A 17,103-nucleotide genomic window follows, 5' to 3' on the forward strand; every position below is an offset into this window, starting at 1 on the left:
TGCCATCGGTATACTGGTTTGATGAGGTGTTTGGGTCTTTTACATATTTTAAAATCATGTTGTTCATTTTCTATTGCTGGGTTTTAAGAATTCTTTGTATATTCTGGGTAACAATCCTTTATCAAATGTGTTTTTTGCAAATATTTTCTCCCAGTTTGTGGCTTGTCTTATTCTCTTTACAGTTGTCTTTTGCAAAGCAGAAATTTCAAATTTTAATGAAGTCCAGCTTATCAATTATTTCTTTCAGGGACCATGCTCTTAGGTGGTATCTAAAAAGTCATCATCATACCCAAGTTCGTCTTAGATTTTCTCCTATATTCTAGAAGCTTTATAGTTCCACATTTTCCATTTAGGTTTATGATCCACTTTGAGTTAATTTTCGAAAAGGCTCTGTGTCTACATTCATTTCTTGCTTGTGGATGTCCAGTTGTTCCACCACAACTTGTTGAAAAGACTACTTTTGCTCCATTGTATTGCCATTACTCATTTGTCAAAGATCAGGCACGGCACAGTGGCTCACGCCTGTAATTCCAGCACTTTGGGAGGCTGAGATGGGTGGATCACCTGAGGTCAGGAGTTTGAGACCAGCTGACCAACATGATGAAACTCCATCTCTACTAAAAATACAAAAATTGGCTGGCCGTGGTGGTGTGCGACTGTAGTCCCAGCTACTCAGGAGACTGAGACAGGAGAATCACTTGAACCCAGGAGGCAGAGGTTGCAGCGAGCCGAGATTGTGCCACTGTACTCCAGTCTGGGCGACAGAGTGAGACTCCATGTCAAAAAAACAAACAAAAAAAATCAGTTGACTAAATTTATGTGGGTCTTTTCTATGCTTTCTATTCTGTTTTATTGATCTATTCATCTATTCTTTCATCAGTATCATGTTCTCTGATTACTGTGGCATAAGTCTTTTTTTTTTTTTTTTTTGAGACGGAGTCTCACTCTGTGGCCCAGGCTGGAGTGCAGTGGCCGGATCTAAGCTCACTGCAAGCTCCGCCTCCTGGGTTTACGCCATTCTCCTGCCTCAGCCTCCCGAGTAGCTGGGATTACAGGCGCCCGCCACCTCGCCCGGCTAGTTTTTTGTATTTTCTTAGTAGAGACGGGGTTTCACCATGTTAGCCAGGATGGTCTCGATCTCCTGACCTCGTGATCCGCCCGTCTCGGCCTCCCAAAGTGCTGGGATTACAGGCTTGAGCCACCGCGCCCGGCCGGCATAAGTCTTAAAGTCAGGTAGTATCAGTCTTCCAATTTTGTTCTTCTTCAAAACTGAGTTGGGTCTTTTGCCTCTCCATATAAGCTTTAGAATCAGTTTGTCAACAGCCACAAAATAATTTGCTGGGATTCTGATTGCATTCAATCTGTAGATTAAGTTGGGAAAAACTGACATCTTAACAATTCTGAGTTTTCCCATCTATGAACATGAACTATCTCTCCAACAAAGTTTTGTAGTTTTCTTCACATAGATCTTGTATATATTTTGTTAGATTTATAGCTATGTATTTCATTTTGGGGATGCTGGTGTAAATGGTATTGTGTTTTTAAATTCATGTTCTACTTGTTTGTTGCTGGTATAGGGGAAAGCGATTGACTTTTATGTATCTTGCAAACTTACTATAATCACTTGTTAGTTCCAAGAGGGCTTTTTTGTCCATTCCTTCAGATTTTCTACATAGACAATCACATCATGTGCAAACAAAGACAGTTTTTTCCCCCTCCCTTCCCAATTAGTATACCCTTCATTTTCTTTCTGGTCTAATTGCATTAGCTACAACTCTCAGTATGATGCTCAAAAGGAGTGGTAAGAAGGGGACATCCTTGCCTTGTTCTTGATCTTAGTAGGAAAATCCTCAAGTTTCTCACCAGCAAGTATGATGCTAGCTGTAGGTTTTTTTGTAGACATTCTTTATCAAGTTGGGAAGTTTTCCTCTATTCCTAGTTTGTTGAGAGTTTTTATCATGAATCAATGTTAGAATTTGTCACATGCTTTTTTCTCATCTATTGGTCTACAAACATACCTTTTCTTCTTTAGCCTGATGATGTGATGGATTATATTAATTGTTTTTCCAGTGTGGAATCAGCATTGTATGCCTAGAATAAATCCCACTTGGTTATGGTGTATAATTCTTTCTATATGTTGCTGGATTTGATTTGCTAACATTTTGTTGAGAATTTTTGCATCTATGGTCATGAGAGATATTGGTCTGTAGTTTTCTTTTCTTGTAATGTATTTGTCTTGGTTTGGTATTGGTGTAATGCTGGCCTTATAGAATAAGTGATGAAGTATTCCCTCAGGTTTTATTTTCTGAAAGAGACTATAGATAATTGGTATAATTTCTTCCTTAAATGTTTGGCAGAATTCACCAGTGAACCCGTTAGAACCTGGTGCTTTCTCTTTCAGAAAGTTATTATTATTTTATTTACTTATTTATTCTGAGACCAAATCTCACTCTTGCCCCCCAGGCTAGAGTGCAGTGGCATGATCTTGGCTCACTGCAACCTCCACCTCACAAGTTCAAGCAATTCTCCTGTCTCAGCCTCCCGAATAGCTGTGATTACAGGCGCCTACCACCACGCACAGCTAATTTTTGTATTTTTAGTAGAGACAGGGTTTCACCATGTTAGCCAGATGGTCTCTAACTCCTGACCTCAGGTGATCCACCCGCCTCAGCCTCCCAAAGTGCTGGGATAACAAGCATTAGCCACTGCATCCGGCCTAGAAAATTATTAATTACTGGTCTGATGTTTTAAATAGATACAGGCTATTCATTAGTAATTCATTAGAACAGCTGACATTAGTAATTTTTGAGTCTTCTCTCTTTTCTTCTTAGTCTAGCTAGAGGCTAGTCAATTGTATTGCTCTTTTCAAATAACCAACTTTTGGTCTTCTTTCTCTATTGATTTCCTATTTTCAATTTTATTGATTTCTGCTCTAATTCTTACTATATCTTTTATTCTTTTCACTTTTAATTTAAATTTTCTTTTTCTAGCTTCCTAAAGTGGAAGCTTAGATTATTTATTTTTAGAGCTTTCTTCTTTTCTAAAATATGCATTCTATGCTATAAGTTTCTATCTTTGCTAGGCATGGTGGCTCATGCCTGTAATCCCAGCACGTTGGGAGACCAAGGTGGGAGCATAGCATGAAGCCAGCAGTCTGAGGCTGCAGTGAGGTATAATTATGCCACTGCATCCCCACTCCAGCCCGGGATTCAGAGCAAGACCACAACTCAAAAAAAAAAAAAAAAAAAAAAAAACTAAGCAAAAACAAACAAAACAATCACTGCTTTCACCGCATCCCACAAATTTTAACAAGTGTATTTTCACTTTATTAGTTCAAACTATTTTAAATTTCTCTTGAGATTTCTTCTTTGATCCGTGTGTTATCTAGAAGTGTGTTGTTTAATCTCCAAGTATTTGGGGATTTTCCAGCAATTTTTCTGTTATTGATTTCTAGTTTAAGTGCCTAAGGCTTGAGATCAGACATTGTATGGTTTCATTTCCATTTGTTCCTCGTTCTTATTTTTGTCTTCTACTTTTTTTTTACCTGACTTTTGTGGTTTTAACTGAGCATTTTATATTATTCCATTTTCTCTCCTTTCTTAGCATATCAATTACGCTTTTCTAAAACCTTTTTTTAGTAGTTGCCCTATATTTAGCAATATACATTTACCAAGTCCACTGTCAAATAACACTTTATCATCTCACAGGTAACGTAAGTACTCTATAATAAATTATTTCTATATCTTCCCTCCCATTCCTTAAATCATTGTTATCATTAATTCCCTTATATATAAGCATATATTTATATATAAGCATATGCCATTGAATACATTGTTGCTATTCTTATTCAGAACAAACTGTTACCTGTTAAATCAATTAAGTATTAGAAAAAATATTTAATTATACCTTCATTTATTCTTTTCCCAATGCTCTTTCTTTCTTTATGGATATTTGAGTTTCTGACATATCATTTTCTTTCTCTCTAAAAAAAAAAAACTTCTTTTAACATTTCTTGTTCAAGGCAGGTCTACTGGCAACAAATTCCCTCAATTTTTTTTTTTTTTTTTTTTTTGTCTAAGAAAGTCTTTACTTCTTCACTTCTTTAAATCTTTGATTTTAATTTAAAAATTAGCTTAATGATAAGTATATGTAATACCATGTGTACATTTACATGAACACTGTATGTTTACCTTGGTTTTATATCAAAGTTTTTACTTAAATCTTTCCCAAGAGAAGAATCACCATCTGTTAGTGACATACTGCAATTAAACTATGAAATGATTCTGAAATTTTTTTTCTATTTTGAAGATACTTTTATTTTTAAGGAGGAATTAGTTTCTCTTCAGATGTTCATTTTTGACTCTGAAAATTTTATTTATTTTTTTTTTTGGTCTAGACTGGTTTGAAACAGTGACATTATTTTGTGTACTAGGATGTCCTCTTGTTTAGACAGATTTATAGTACTAATTAGAAAGCTGCTAACACCCTTATTTCAACTCATCGAGATAATTTAGATTCTTAAAACATAAGGAGAGATAACTTGTTGGAAACATTTTTATAACTTCAGTTAAAAACGGTATAAAAAACATAAAACACTTTTTTTTTTTTTTTTTGAAACAGGGTTTCACTCTGTCGCCCAGGCTGGAGTGCAGTGGCGTGATCATAGTTCACTGCAGCCTTGAACTCATGCTCAAAGGATTCTCCTGCCTTAGCCTCCCAAGTAGTTGGCACTGTAGGCACATGCCACCATGCCTGGCTAATTTTTATTTTTTAATTTTTTTGTAGCAAAGGGGTCTTGTTTTGTTGCCCAGACTATTCTCAAATTCCTGGGCTCAAGTGAACCTCCCACCTCTGGCCTCCCAAAGTGCTGGGATTATGGGCTTGAGCTGCTACTCCTGGCCATGAAACACAATGAAAAAAATTTTAAGTCTACATGAAACAATTGTACCTCCTTCATAGTACAGAATCAACTTCCTCACACAAAAATATTTCTCAACTCCATTTACTGATATTCAGGGATTTGAATCCTCATATAGTGTTTCTGCACAAATGTGTGTGTGTGTTTTACATTAAAGCATAAATTAGCGGTATTGTTTGAGTAACCCCCAAATAATGTTTACATAAAATACTTTTTTTTTCCAAGTCTTGATCTGATTACTGACCACTACATCCTTGTAGTATCAAAACACTTAGAACTAAAGCAGCTTTACTGTTGAGTCAGGAGGAAAATGCATGGAAAGTAGTTCCAGTTTGAAAAAAGCAGGTCAAGATCCTTTCACCAAAGTTAGCCACTTTGTGTTTGGCATCTAATCAATGAGGAGTGGACTCCTTCACTGGTGAAGGATAATTTTACAGGATACAGAATTCTAGGTTTGTGGGTTTTTAAAAAATTCTCAACACTTTAAATATTTTATTCCACTCTCTTCTTCATGGTTTCTGAGAATTCAATGTAATTCTTATCTTAGCTCCCCTATATGTAAAATCCCCCCTCCCCTCAGCTTCTTTCATGATTTTTAAAAAATATTTTATTTTTCAGAGTTTAAATATGATATGCCTAGGTGTGATTTCTTGAGCATTTATCTTGTTTGGAGTTCTCTGAGCTTCTACGATGTGTGATTTGTTGTCAGACATGAACTTGGGGGAAATTAATCATGAGCATTCTTCATTTCTGTTAGTGTTTTTGATCTCTAGCATTTCTTTTTGAGTCTTTATTAGAATTTCTATCTCTGTGTTTATATTTTCCATGTGCTCTTGCATGTTGTCTACTTTTCCATTACCTCCAGTAGCACATTCATCTTAGTTTTTTTTGTTTGTTTGTTTTGTTTTTTGTTTTTTTTTTTTAGTAGAGACGGGGTTTCACTGTGTTAGCCAGGATGGTCTCGATCTCCTGACCTCGTGATCCGCCCATAAAGTCCTGGTCTCATAATTCCAACACTCCTGCTCTATATGACTCTAGTTCTCCTGCTTGTTTAGTCTCTTCAAACAGTGTTTTTTGCCTTTTAGTATGCCTTATAATTTTTTGGTGAAATCTGGAATGGTGTGAATGTCCCCTATAAAGCTCATGTTGAAACTTAATCACCAATGTGGCAATATTGAAAGGTGGGCCCTTTAAGAGGCAAACGGATCCTCTGTGCCCTACTTTCATGAATGGATTCATTCATTCACAGATCCACAGATTCATGGATTAATGGGTTAATGAAGTAGTGGCTCATGATGGGAGTGAAACTGGTGGCTTTATAAGGAGACCTTAGCTAGAAAGTTAGCACACTCAGCCTCCTACCATGTGATATCCTGTGCTGCCTCAGGACTCTTCAGAGAGTCCACACCAGCAAGAAGGATCTCACCAGATACACTCCCTTGACCTTGGACTTCTCAGCCTCCGTAACTATAAGAAATGAGTTCCTTTTCTTTATAAATTACCCAGTTTTATGTATTCTGTCATAAACAATAGAAAACAACACCAGACAGGATGTACTAGACAAAAGGAGTGCTGGTAAGTAGGCTTTTAGTAGTGTGTGGTAAGGTACAGGATAGGGCAAGTGTTCTGCAGTCCTATGATTAGGCCTCAGCCTTTAGTGAGCCTGTGTGGATGGTGAATCTGTGTGGATGGTGAATGTCACCAGTACTTCCTTTTTTTTATTTTTATTTTTATTTTTTGAGATGGAGTCTAGCCCTGTCACCAGGCTGGAGTGCACTGGCACAATCTCGGCTCATTGCAACCTTTGCCTCCTAGGTTCAAGCAATTCTCATGCCTCAGCCTTCTGAGCAGCTGGGATTATAGGCATGTGCCACCACACCAGGATAATTTTTTTTTTTTTTTTTGAGACGGAGTCTTGCTCTGTCGCCAGGCTGGAGGGCAGTGGTGCGATCTCAGCTCACTGCAATCTCCCCTTCCTGGGTTCAAGTGATTCCCCTGCCTCAGCCTCCCGAGCAGCTAGGACTACAGGCATGCACCACCGCGCGGGGCTAATTTTTTGTATTTTAGTAGAAACGGGTTTTCACCATGTTAGCCAAGGTTTCACCATGTTGGCCAAGCTGGTCTTGAACTCCTGACCTCAAGTGATCCCCCCACCTCGATCTCCCCAAGTGCTGGGATTACAGGCGTGAGCCACTGAGCCTAGCCACCAATACTTCTTAATCTCCCACACTTAAGTGGAACAGGATGGTTTATGGAGGCTGGAGTTGTGTATTTCCCTTCTCCCAAGTAGTTTAGGCTCTGATAAAACCCCAGCAGACTAGGCTTTGGTAAAATACTTTCTCCCGAGGGCAGGTCTTGTTAAGAACTGATTGCTCTGGTATATTTCTAAATGCTTACCTTTTCAGCAGAGGAATCTTTCAGAAAAAATTTAAGTAATTGACCTAACTGTCAAGAGGCATTTGAACCAGAGCGACTCCATTTTGAGTGAGGGCTAGGAAAATGAGGCTGAGACTTGGTGGGCTGCATTTTCAGAAGTTAGGCATCCCTTGCCTCTAGATGTTTACAATTAAGGGAACAAATTAATAATGTTTACTAAAACAGACCCAGACTTGGGAGTGTCCAGATATCCCAATATCTGGAGAACAAAGGCATTCCTAATTTTGCTTTAAAGATATCTATTCTTGCAAAATAATCAAGAAAATTAATCCTTGATCAAAACTCTTGTAGCAGAGCACGTCTCCCCATATATACAAGCATTGTAACGAGGGTGGATGCGTCCCTCCTCTTACTTTCAGGAATGTCCTGCTCTGTCTATGGAGTAGCTGTCCTTTCACCACTTTACTTTCTTAATAAACTTGCTTTTATTCTGCACTGAGAACTCGCCCTGCTTTCCTGCGCGCGATCCAAGAACCCTCTCTTGGGGTCTGGATCCGGACCCCTGTCTTGTAACATAATTGAAAACCCCAGTGCAAAGGCATAGCACCCTACTTAGGAATTTGCAAACATTCATCATTAATTATTTCAAATCACTGATTAACTTTCTCTAAGCCGATTCCTACCTGATGTCGAAAAGAAAAGCAAAAGGTAGACTGTTTCAACACTTTCAGACGCTTGGGCAAAAAATGCACTTTCATGCTATAAATAACGCAGCACAAATACTATACGACAGGGCTTTATACTTGGGGTAAGCTGCCAGGTCCAAACTATAAAGGAAAATGATTGGAGCTCATTTTTCCTGCCCACGTTACCTAGCACATTTTGTTGAAACTGAAAAAAAAAAAAAGATTTTGGTGAAACAAACAAAAAAAAGCACCAACAACCCTATCTTGAAACAAACTACTGTACCTCTTACGCCTCATCCCTTATACCCCAGAATCCTGGAAGAAAAAAAGATATACCCGAGCTCGTCCAACCCCTCTTTGCGTGGACTGTGTAGGGGTATTTGGCCCATCCTGCCTCCTTTAATCCAACATTCTGCGTCTTTTTTTCTTCAGCTTCCCGGCGCCCCCTTTGGCCACCACTGACATCTTAGTTATGGCGGTCCAAAATATACGCACGCGCCTTTGAGGGCTCGCAGAGCCCGTCTCTCCCGGACAAATCTCATCCAATCAGAGCCAGCCAGGAAGCCGAGGCCCAGCAAGGCCTTGCGACGCCCAACTTCCTGGGGTTAGCGACTGTCAGGTGATTCCATCCTCCGCCTCTCGCCCACCCTCGCAGAGGGCGGTGCACTTTACCCGGCCCCGCGAGGCACCGCCTTTCAGTTAGCTCTCGCTGATTGGTCGCTGCTCGCGCGGTCTCCTGGGTAACGGGAACGCGGTAGCCTGCTTGGTGGAGACCGGGTGCGCCTGCGTACTTCATAGTTCGCGTAGCAGCTCGAGCCTGGAGATGAAGGTAAATAACTCACAAATCCCCGGGCGGGGGGCGGGAAAACGCGACTACTGACCCTCGCTCGCTTTCAAAAGAGGATGTCTGTCCCTCTCCCTCCTTCCGAGTTCGTTGGAAATGAGGGAGAGAGGTGACCAGAGAGGGAGGGGGCAAAGTTGAACGGACGAGGGAAAGGAAAGAAAATATGAGAGGAGAGGGCGGAGAGAGAGGCCTCTCGTTTTGGGGACTGCAGACGCTGTAGAAGCAGTGCAGAAAGTAGGAACCCCTCCCTGGCGGAAATGAGCGGACTGAATCTAAAGATACCCCAGCTTCGCACGCGGAAAGAAGGGGTCGAGTAAACGCGTTTGGAGGGTCGCAGTAAAGTTGACTGGGTCCGATATCACGAGCTACCTCATTTCTTGGGGCTACACCTCTGGCGCAGCTGCCCAGCGCCTTAAAAAGAATGAAAAGACTCCTAAAGAATAACCTCAAATTGTATTACCTGTGACCAGTTCAATCACCTGCTAGCGAGTGTACATTATTGAGGTCTCACGTTCATGTGCCTCATCCTCTGCACGCACGGTTTCTAGGCTTGGGCTTCTTGCCCACCCCACTTTCTGATTTATCAGAGCAGTCTCCCCCTTGCTCTGCTCTGGCAAAGAAATGGAAGGCTCTTTTTTTTTTTCTTTTGAGATAGAGTCTCGCTCTGTTGCCCAGGCTGGAGTGCAGTGGCTCAATCTATGCTCCCTGCAACCTCCACCTCCAGGGTTCAAGTGATTCTCCTGCCTCAGCCTCCCGAGTAGCTGGGACTGCAGGCGCGTGCCACAACGCCCAGCTAATTTTTTGTATTTTTAGTAGAGTTGGGGTTTCACCGTGTTAGCCAGAATGGTGTCACTCTCCTGACCTCGTGATCCGCCGACCTCGGGCTCCCAAAGTGCTGGGATTACAGGCGTGAGCCACCGCACCCGGCCCGAAGGCTCAATTTTAAAATTATTTTAGATGTCCTCATGCTTCTTCGTGGCTATTAGTGTGGTAATTGGAATTGACGGACCAGTAACCATAACTCCCATTTTTATTTCTAAAGCTCTTTACAATTTATGAAATATTAGTAGTGAAAAGATATTATTCATGATTTACAGTTGAGAATTTTTTGCTGAAGGCAATTTAAGCGACTTACTTAAAGCCCTACAGCTAATAAGCGACCAACAAAATTTAAATCTTCGTTTTTTGGTTGTGAAACTAGCACTTTTTCCTCTGCACGGTATATGGAGCATCTATAGAGCTCCACTGAAGAAAAATAAATATGAGATCACAGAGGCAAGTCAGCCATAGAAGGTAATGAAATTCCAGTTTAAGGACTTGTCACTTGCATGAAGGAGTTCCAGGGTGAAATGGTCACAAAATTGCAAAAGTAAGATGCTTTTAGGTATTCTTTCTTCATGAGTTTCTTTATGCTCTACAAAACTTTTATGTCCCATGATCATAGCCCACTTCTACTTTCAATAGAGGTTAATTTCTTTAGCATGTAAAATGCTCGTTGGGACAGGGCGTGGTGGCTCACGCCTGTAATCCCAGCACTTTAGAATGCCGAGGCAGGGGGATCACTTGAGGTCAGGAGTTCTGCACCAGCCTGGCCAACGTGGGGAAACCCCGTCTTTACCAAAAATATTTTAAAAATTAGCCGGGCATGGTGGCATGTGCTTGTAATCCCAGCTATTCGGGAGGCTGAGGCAGCAGAATTGTTTGAACCCAGGAGGTGGAGGTTGCAGTGAGCCAAGATCGCCCCACTGCACTCCAGAGCCTCAACAGAGCAAGACGCCGTCTAAAAAAATAAAAAATAAAAAACCTCATTGCTTTGTGTTTGGTTGGTTATTTATTTATTTTGAGATGGAGTCTCGCCCTATCACCCAGGCTGGAGTACAGTGGCGCCATCTCGGCTCACTTCAACTTCTGCCTCCTGGGTTCAAGGGATTCTCGTGCCTCAGCCTCCCAGGTAGCTAGGATTACAGGCGCGCACCACTATGCCCAGCTAATTTTTTTATTTTTAGTAGAGACGAGGTTTCGCCATGTTGGCCAGGCTGTGTTTGGAATTTTGAGGATTGTAAGAGTTTTGTGTTGCTGCACAGACTAAGTCCCCTGTAATAATATCTAAACTTCATATGCCTAGATATGGGCATCATTGTTTAATATATAATTTAACCTAATATCGAAATCCAAATTTTTTCACCCAAACTCATATTCCTAAATGTTCTAGATCAACACTGTCTAATATAAATGTAATTTGAGCCAATGTAATTTCATATTTTTATTGACCATTAAAAATTTTTTAAGAAAACAGGTAAGATTTATTTTAATAATATATTTTATCTTACCTAGTATATCAAAAAATGTTATTTCAACGTGTAATCAATATAAAAATTAACAATGAGATAGTTTATATTCTTTTTTCAGTTGTTGAAATCTGATATACGTTTTATATTTACAGCACAGCTAGGTTGGGATTACTTATATTCCAGGTCCTCAATAGCTACATGTGGTTTGTAGCCTCCATCTTGGACATCATGTTTCTAGATTGTTTCAAGGAAAAGAAAGAGTTTTCAGTTGATAACACTATTCACCCAGTAGCCAAGTTAAACACTTAATGATGATGTAAATATAACCAATGAAACTAATAGAAGAAAATAATGTTGAAAGGAGTAAAGACATTCTGTATTTTTATGATGTTTAAGATAGCAATTTTTGTGTTTAATCACCAGGAATCCGTGCCACAGATAATTAACTGAATTCAGGCTTCACTTATTTTAATCTTTAACATCTATAAAACACTAAAATTACACATTTTTATAAAATTAACATTCAGAAGCATTAAAAAGCTAAAAAATTTTATAATAAAAGCTCTCCTATATCTTAAGATCTGTAATTTACCACGTAGTTGTGTATGTTTGGTTGGTTGATTTTGTTTTGTTTGTTTTGTTGTTAACTTGTAGATAAGCTCTAAAATAATCCTCACCATCCTGAATCCTATTGTTTTCATGACCATGTTTTGATATTTTTCTGATCAACACTTGATTGTATGTTTTGAAAATATTAAAAATTGTGTTTATTTTTTAGCGTATTTTCTCACTGCTAGAAAAGACTTGGCTTGGCGCACCAATACAGTTTGCCTGGCAAAAAACGTCCGGAAACTACCTTGCAGTAACAGGGTAAGAAACCAATGAATGTTTTAAGCAGTGGTTGTATGCCCATGTAGCCATACCATCTACTCAGTAGAAGTTTTTTTTGTTTTTGTTTTTTAGACGGAGTCTAGCTTTGTTGCCCAGGATGGAGTGCAGCAGCATGATCTCAGCTTGCTGCAACCTCCGCCTCCCAGGTTCAAGTGAACCTGGCCTCAGTAAAAGTTTTTGTGTAACAGTTGTATGGTAGGAAAAGGAATATATTTATCTCCATTAACATCAGAGTTCATAGAACCTTTTCCCTGGTAATAACTTTTTATATACAAATTATTAAACTATCGGGAGAAAACACTGAAATCACTTGGATGGCAGCTATATATATATATATATATATACACACACACACACACACATACATACACACATACACATACATAGATAAATAAAAGAAACATTTAGGCCGGGTGCAGTGGCTCATGCCTATAATCCCAACAATTTGGGAGGCCAAGGCAGGCGGATCACTTGACCAGGAGTTTGAGACCAGCCTGGCCAACACGGTGAAATGCCATCTCTACAAAAATACAAAAATTAGCCCAGTGTGGTGGCAGGCATCTGTAATCCCAGCTACTTGGCAGGCCGAGGCAGGAGAATTGCTTGAACCTGGAAGGTGGAGGTTGCAGTGAGCCGAGATCGCACAACTGCACTCCAGCCTGGGCAACAGAGGGAGACTCTGTCTCAAAAAAAAAAAAAAAAAAAAAAAAGTTTATCATATCTTTATGTTCTCATTGCTTTCAGAGCTGACTATATTGTGAAAATCTTTGATCGCCATGGTCAAAAAAGAAGTGAAATTAACTTACCTGGGTAAGTCCAGAAGTAGATTTAAAAAAACCTGTCAAGCTTTGTTACCTAAAACATTAAAAAAATACTGCCTTAAAATTATAATCAAATAGAATCTTTCTTTTCTTCTGTTTGCAAAGGGATTTGTTTTTTTAGCCGTAAGTAGTTATGAAATATGTAGAGATATATGAATTAGAGTTTCTATATATAAACACCCATATACTCACAGAGAAGCCTTAAGACAGGATCATAAATCAGACCATGTGAAAGAACTGAGTCCACACGAAAGAATTCTTTTAAATTACAAACAAGTCTTAGTGTATGTATAGGCAGATAAGATAAACCTATGTCTACTTTAGTTTTCCACTCTAATAAACTGTTGGAAAATACTTACTTTCCACATAACTTTGTAAAGGATAAAGGCTTTATCCATTTTCAGGAAATCATTCTACATTATACTAAGCATAATTGAAGCATTTTTAATGATTCAGTGTGATCACTACCTGTATTAGTCATTCTGCTGATAGTCTCAGTGGTTATTAAGATGTATAAAGGCTCTGTGCGGTGGCTTATGCCTGTAATCCCAGCACTTTGGGAGGCCGAGGCAGGTGGATCATGAGGTCAGGAAATCAAGACCATCCTAGCTAACACGGTGAAACCCCACCTCTACTAAAAATACAAAAAAGTAGTTGGGCGTAGTGGCATGCGCCTGTAGTCCCAGCTACTTTGGAGGCTAAGGCAGGAGAATTGCTTGAACCCGGGAGGTGGAGGTTGCAGTGAGCCAAGATTGCACTACTGCACTTCAGCCTGGGTGACAGAATGAGACTCTGTCTCAAAAAAAAAAAAAAATATGTATAGAGTCCCTCACCTAAACTGACTTATGGTGCTGTGCTTTTAAAATTCATGTTTCTTTCTGTAGTTTATTGACCATTTTTGAAAATCAGATTTTACTTTTCTCGGTCTCTAATAGCCTTTCCGGAACCTCTTGCCCTGCCCCACCCACCTAATGCCATCATTTTGGCATTTTCCGTTAACTCTCTTAATTGTAACTTCTGGTTTCTATATTCCTGGAAGCAGGTCAAAGAAGCTATAATTATATGTGAAATAAAAGAAGGCTCAGTAAAAGTTGTCTTTGAGTAAATTGTGTGAGCTTTATTGTGTGATCTCTGTGACATCTATTTCTGTTACATGATGGCCTCATTTCTTCTGGATTGTTTTGCTGTATTCATAATAGTGGAAATTGACTGACAGAGGATCCCCAGATAAGGAAAATGCTGTTAAATACATAATCTTTAATTAGTAGATGATTTTGTCAATAATTGGAATAATAGACCATTTCCTATTTATAACTATGTTGTTACCTTAATCAAATTACTCTGCTTATTTTCTATCAAGATATAAAATGAAAATAATGACCAGGCACAGGGGCTCATACCTGTAATCCCAGTATTTTGGGAGACTGAGGCAGAGGATCACTTAAGCTCTGGAATTTGAGGTTATCATGAACTATAATCACTTGAGCCCAGGAGTGTGAGGTTATAGCCAAGTATAATCGCACCACTGCACTCCAGCCTGGGCAACAGAGCCAGACCTTGTCTCAAAAAAAAAAAAAAGGAAAATAACATTTCTTATTCACCACTTTAGAATCAATCTTTCCCTTTTTTACAATCCTATATCTACCCAATCACTCAGTTTAGCTATAATTTTGCTGCTTTTCTTTTTTTGAAACAGGGTCTCACTGTATCTCCCAAGCTGGAGTGCAGTGGCACAAACATGGCTCACTGCAGCCTTGACCTCCCGGGCTCAAGTAATCCTCCCACTTCAGCCTCCTGAGTAGCTGAGTAGCATGTGCATGCCACCATGCCCAGCCCCCCTTTTTTTCTCTTTCTTTTGGTAGAGATAGGAACTTACCATGGTGCTCAGGCTGGAGTGCAGTGGCACCATCTTGGCCCACTGCAACCTCTGCCTCCCGGGTTCAAGCGATTCTCCTGCCTCAGCCTCCCAAGTAGCTGGTATTACAGGCATGCACCACCATGCCCAGCTAATTTTTGTATTTTTTAATAGAGATGGGGTTTCTCCATGTTGGTCAGGCTGGTCTCGAACTCCTGACCTCAGATGATCCGCCTGCCTCAGCCTCCCAAAGTGCTGGGATTACAAGCGTGAGCCACTGTGCCCAGCCACTTTGTTTCTTATCAATACCTTCTTTTCTTCTCTGTCAATCTAAAATGATCTTTTAAAAGTTGATCATACAAATTATGTCTCAATTCCAGATGTGATTCATTTGTAAAGGTGCTTGATGAGTTTGTTTTATCAAAAGGCAGGGTTCTTTATAGGATTTAAGAAAATCTGCTAACTTAAGTATGATTATATTTAATGTAGTGTATGAAAATGGTATTAAAAGTAAAATTTTGAATTTTACCATCCCCTCAACCACAGCAAAAAATTGAAGTTAATATCACCCATGCAGTGAATAGTGAGTTGTATTTCTCACTTTAGAGAGTTTATTATCTGTTCAAAATAGATTGAATAATCTTGTTATAGACAAAAATCACAGTGATTTTACTTTAAAAAAATGTATAGTGATATTTTGCTCTCTTTTTAAAAAGTAACTGTGTTGCCATGGATTGGGATAAAGATGGAGATGTCCTAGCAGTGATTGCTGAGAAATCTAGCTGCATTTATCTTTGGGATGCCAACACAAATAAGACTAGCCAGTTAGATAATGGCATGAGGTAAGATAACTTTTTTATTTTTTAAAGCTTCACTTAGAAACATGAATATTTGTAGCTTTGGTGCTAACAATTCTTTTCTACTTTCATTTTAAAGATTCCTCAATGAGTTATTTTCTTAGAAAATGATTATTTTATTATTGTTACCCAATTAGAATGAAATTGTTATAACTGTGAAATATAAATAGCTTCTTAAAAAGTTACTTTCAGTGGAACAGACTAAGAAGTGCAGAGATGAGACAAAATATATATGGGAAAATCCAGAGATGGGCTTGACCATAGGCATGGCTGGATCTAGGAGTTATAAAGGTGCAATCAAGACTTTTTCTCCATCTCTCAGCTCCTCTTTTCTCTGTATTGACTTCATTCTAAATCAGATTCTCACCCACGACTACTGGTAGCTATCAGTGTGTATCATTCTTCATAGCAAGCCATGCCAGAAAAAAGAGCATGTGCCTTGACATCACCAGAGCCCATTCAGTTCCTCAAAAGGTCTCTGAATGGAGTAGGCAGGGCCATGGATTGGTACTCCCACCAAGTGAAAGGAAGGGTGAAGGGCAGGGCAGTTCCCAAATGGAAAAACACCTTGGGCAGACAGAATAAATGACAGATATCTGCTAAAATAGAAATCAGTTTCCGATATGGAAAAGAAAAACTTGTATTTCCAGCTAAAACTTTGCCATTTTGACCTTGGACAAGTTGCTTAACCTCTCTCCAAGCCTCAGTTTCTTCATCTGTATGACGTGGGTAAAGCATGTTTCATGGCTTCATGTACCCCTCAGGTGGGGAGGAAGAGATCATATACATGCTATGAGACCAGACTATAAGTTTTCAAGTTATTTACTAAGGAATAACCGAACCCAGAGGAAGCAAGGCAGTCATGTAGAGCAGCATCAGCTATAACCTAGGGAGTGCAGTCCCATTGACCCTCCAGAGTGAGTGTTGAGGCAAGTAGCTGCAGAAGATACTGTCTACCAATGTCAAGTCTTTCTGAGTCTAAGAACCTTCAGTTCTTACTCTGTCCTCTTACACTTTGGGTTTAAATCACTTTTCAGAAAGATTTTATATACACTCTCTGTGCTTTCATTCAAGGGAATGTTTAATAAACTTCAAGTACTGGTTCTGAGCCAAATTCTCACTCAGAGAAAAGTGCATAATTAATCCCCTGATGTTTCTAACTGGTCTATCTCTGCCTTCAGCTCTCTATCTTCCCAGAGTGTCTTTCTCCACTTCATCTTAGGATTGTTGTGGTGTTTAAATGTATGTCATGGCAAGGCATAAAATTAAGACCCAAGTAAATGGTAGATGTTATCGTAATTATCATTAAAATAAAATTAAGGTTGCTTTACTGTTGATGCTTATAATTAAAGTCTAAAGGACTTTTGTATATACAAAAGCATACCCACTATTGTTTGTTCTCTATTCAAAGGCCAATCTGTTATACTAGCTAGTTATTAAACAAAACTTTGAATATCAATTTTTCTTAAGTATTTTTATTTAAGAAGGTCCTGTTGTACATGGCCACCTTGATTCCTCTAGGTTCAGTTATTCCTTAGTAAATAAATGCTTTTAATCAATTTAG

General features: G+C 39.2%; 1 protein-coding gene and 1 long non-coding RNA gene across 6 annotated transcripts in view; one reads left to right on the plus strand and one right to left on the minus strand.

Moving 5' to 3' along the window:
* Window positions 1-8,074: 8,074 nt before the first annotated feature.
* On the minus strand, window positions 8,075-8,451 carry LOC117085283. The gene is made up of 2 exons (XR_004437909.1): window positions 8,317-8,451; window positions 8,075-8,185 (listed from the first exon to the last, which is right to left on the minus strand). It is a non-coding gene; the product is annotated as an uncharacterized LOC117085283 (long non-coding RNA).
* A 205-nt stretch (window positions 8,452-8,656) lies between these two features.
* WDR19 (WD repeat domain 19) overlaps window positions 8,657-17,103 on the plus strand; it is a 93,113-nt gene continuing 84,666 nt past the window's right edge. For 3 of the 5 annotated variants that reach the window (XR_004437907.1, XR_004437906.1, XM_033214008.1), the window contains exons 1-4: window positions 8,698-8,809; window positions 11,894-11,985; window positions 12,751-12,816; window positions 15,399-15,524. Coding sequence is in view for 3 of the 5 variants with exons in the window: in XM_033214008.1 (XP_033069899.1) it covers window positions 8,804-8,809; window positions 11,894-11,985; window positions 12,751-12,816; window positions 15,399-15,524 (290 nt within the window). In the remaining 2 variants the exon portion in view is untranslated. Of the gene's footprint in view, window positions 8,810-8,978; window positions 9,175-11,893; window positions 11,986-12,750; window positions 12,817-15,398; window positions 15,525-17,103 lie in introns of those variants that run through there. The other 2 variants (XM_033214006.1, XM_033214007.1) reach the window with 2 other exon arrangements.

This window comes from Trachypithecus francoisi, unplaced genomic scaffold (genome assembly GCF_009764315.1).
Source record: "Trachypithecus francoisi isolate TF-2019V2 unplaced genomic scaffold, Tfra_2.0 Lachesis_group1, whole genome shotgun sequence".
In the NCBI taxonomy this organism is placed as follows: Eukaryota; Metazoa; Chordata; class Mammalia; order Primates; family Cercopithecidae; genus Trachypithecus; species Trachypithecus francoisi.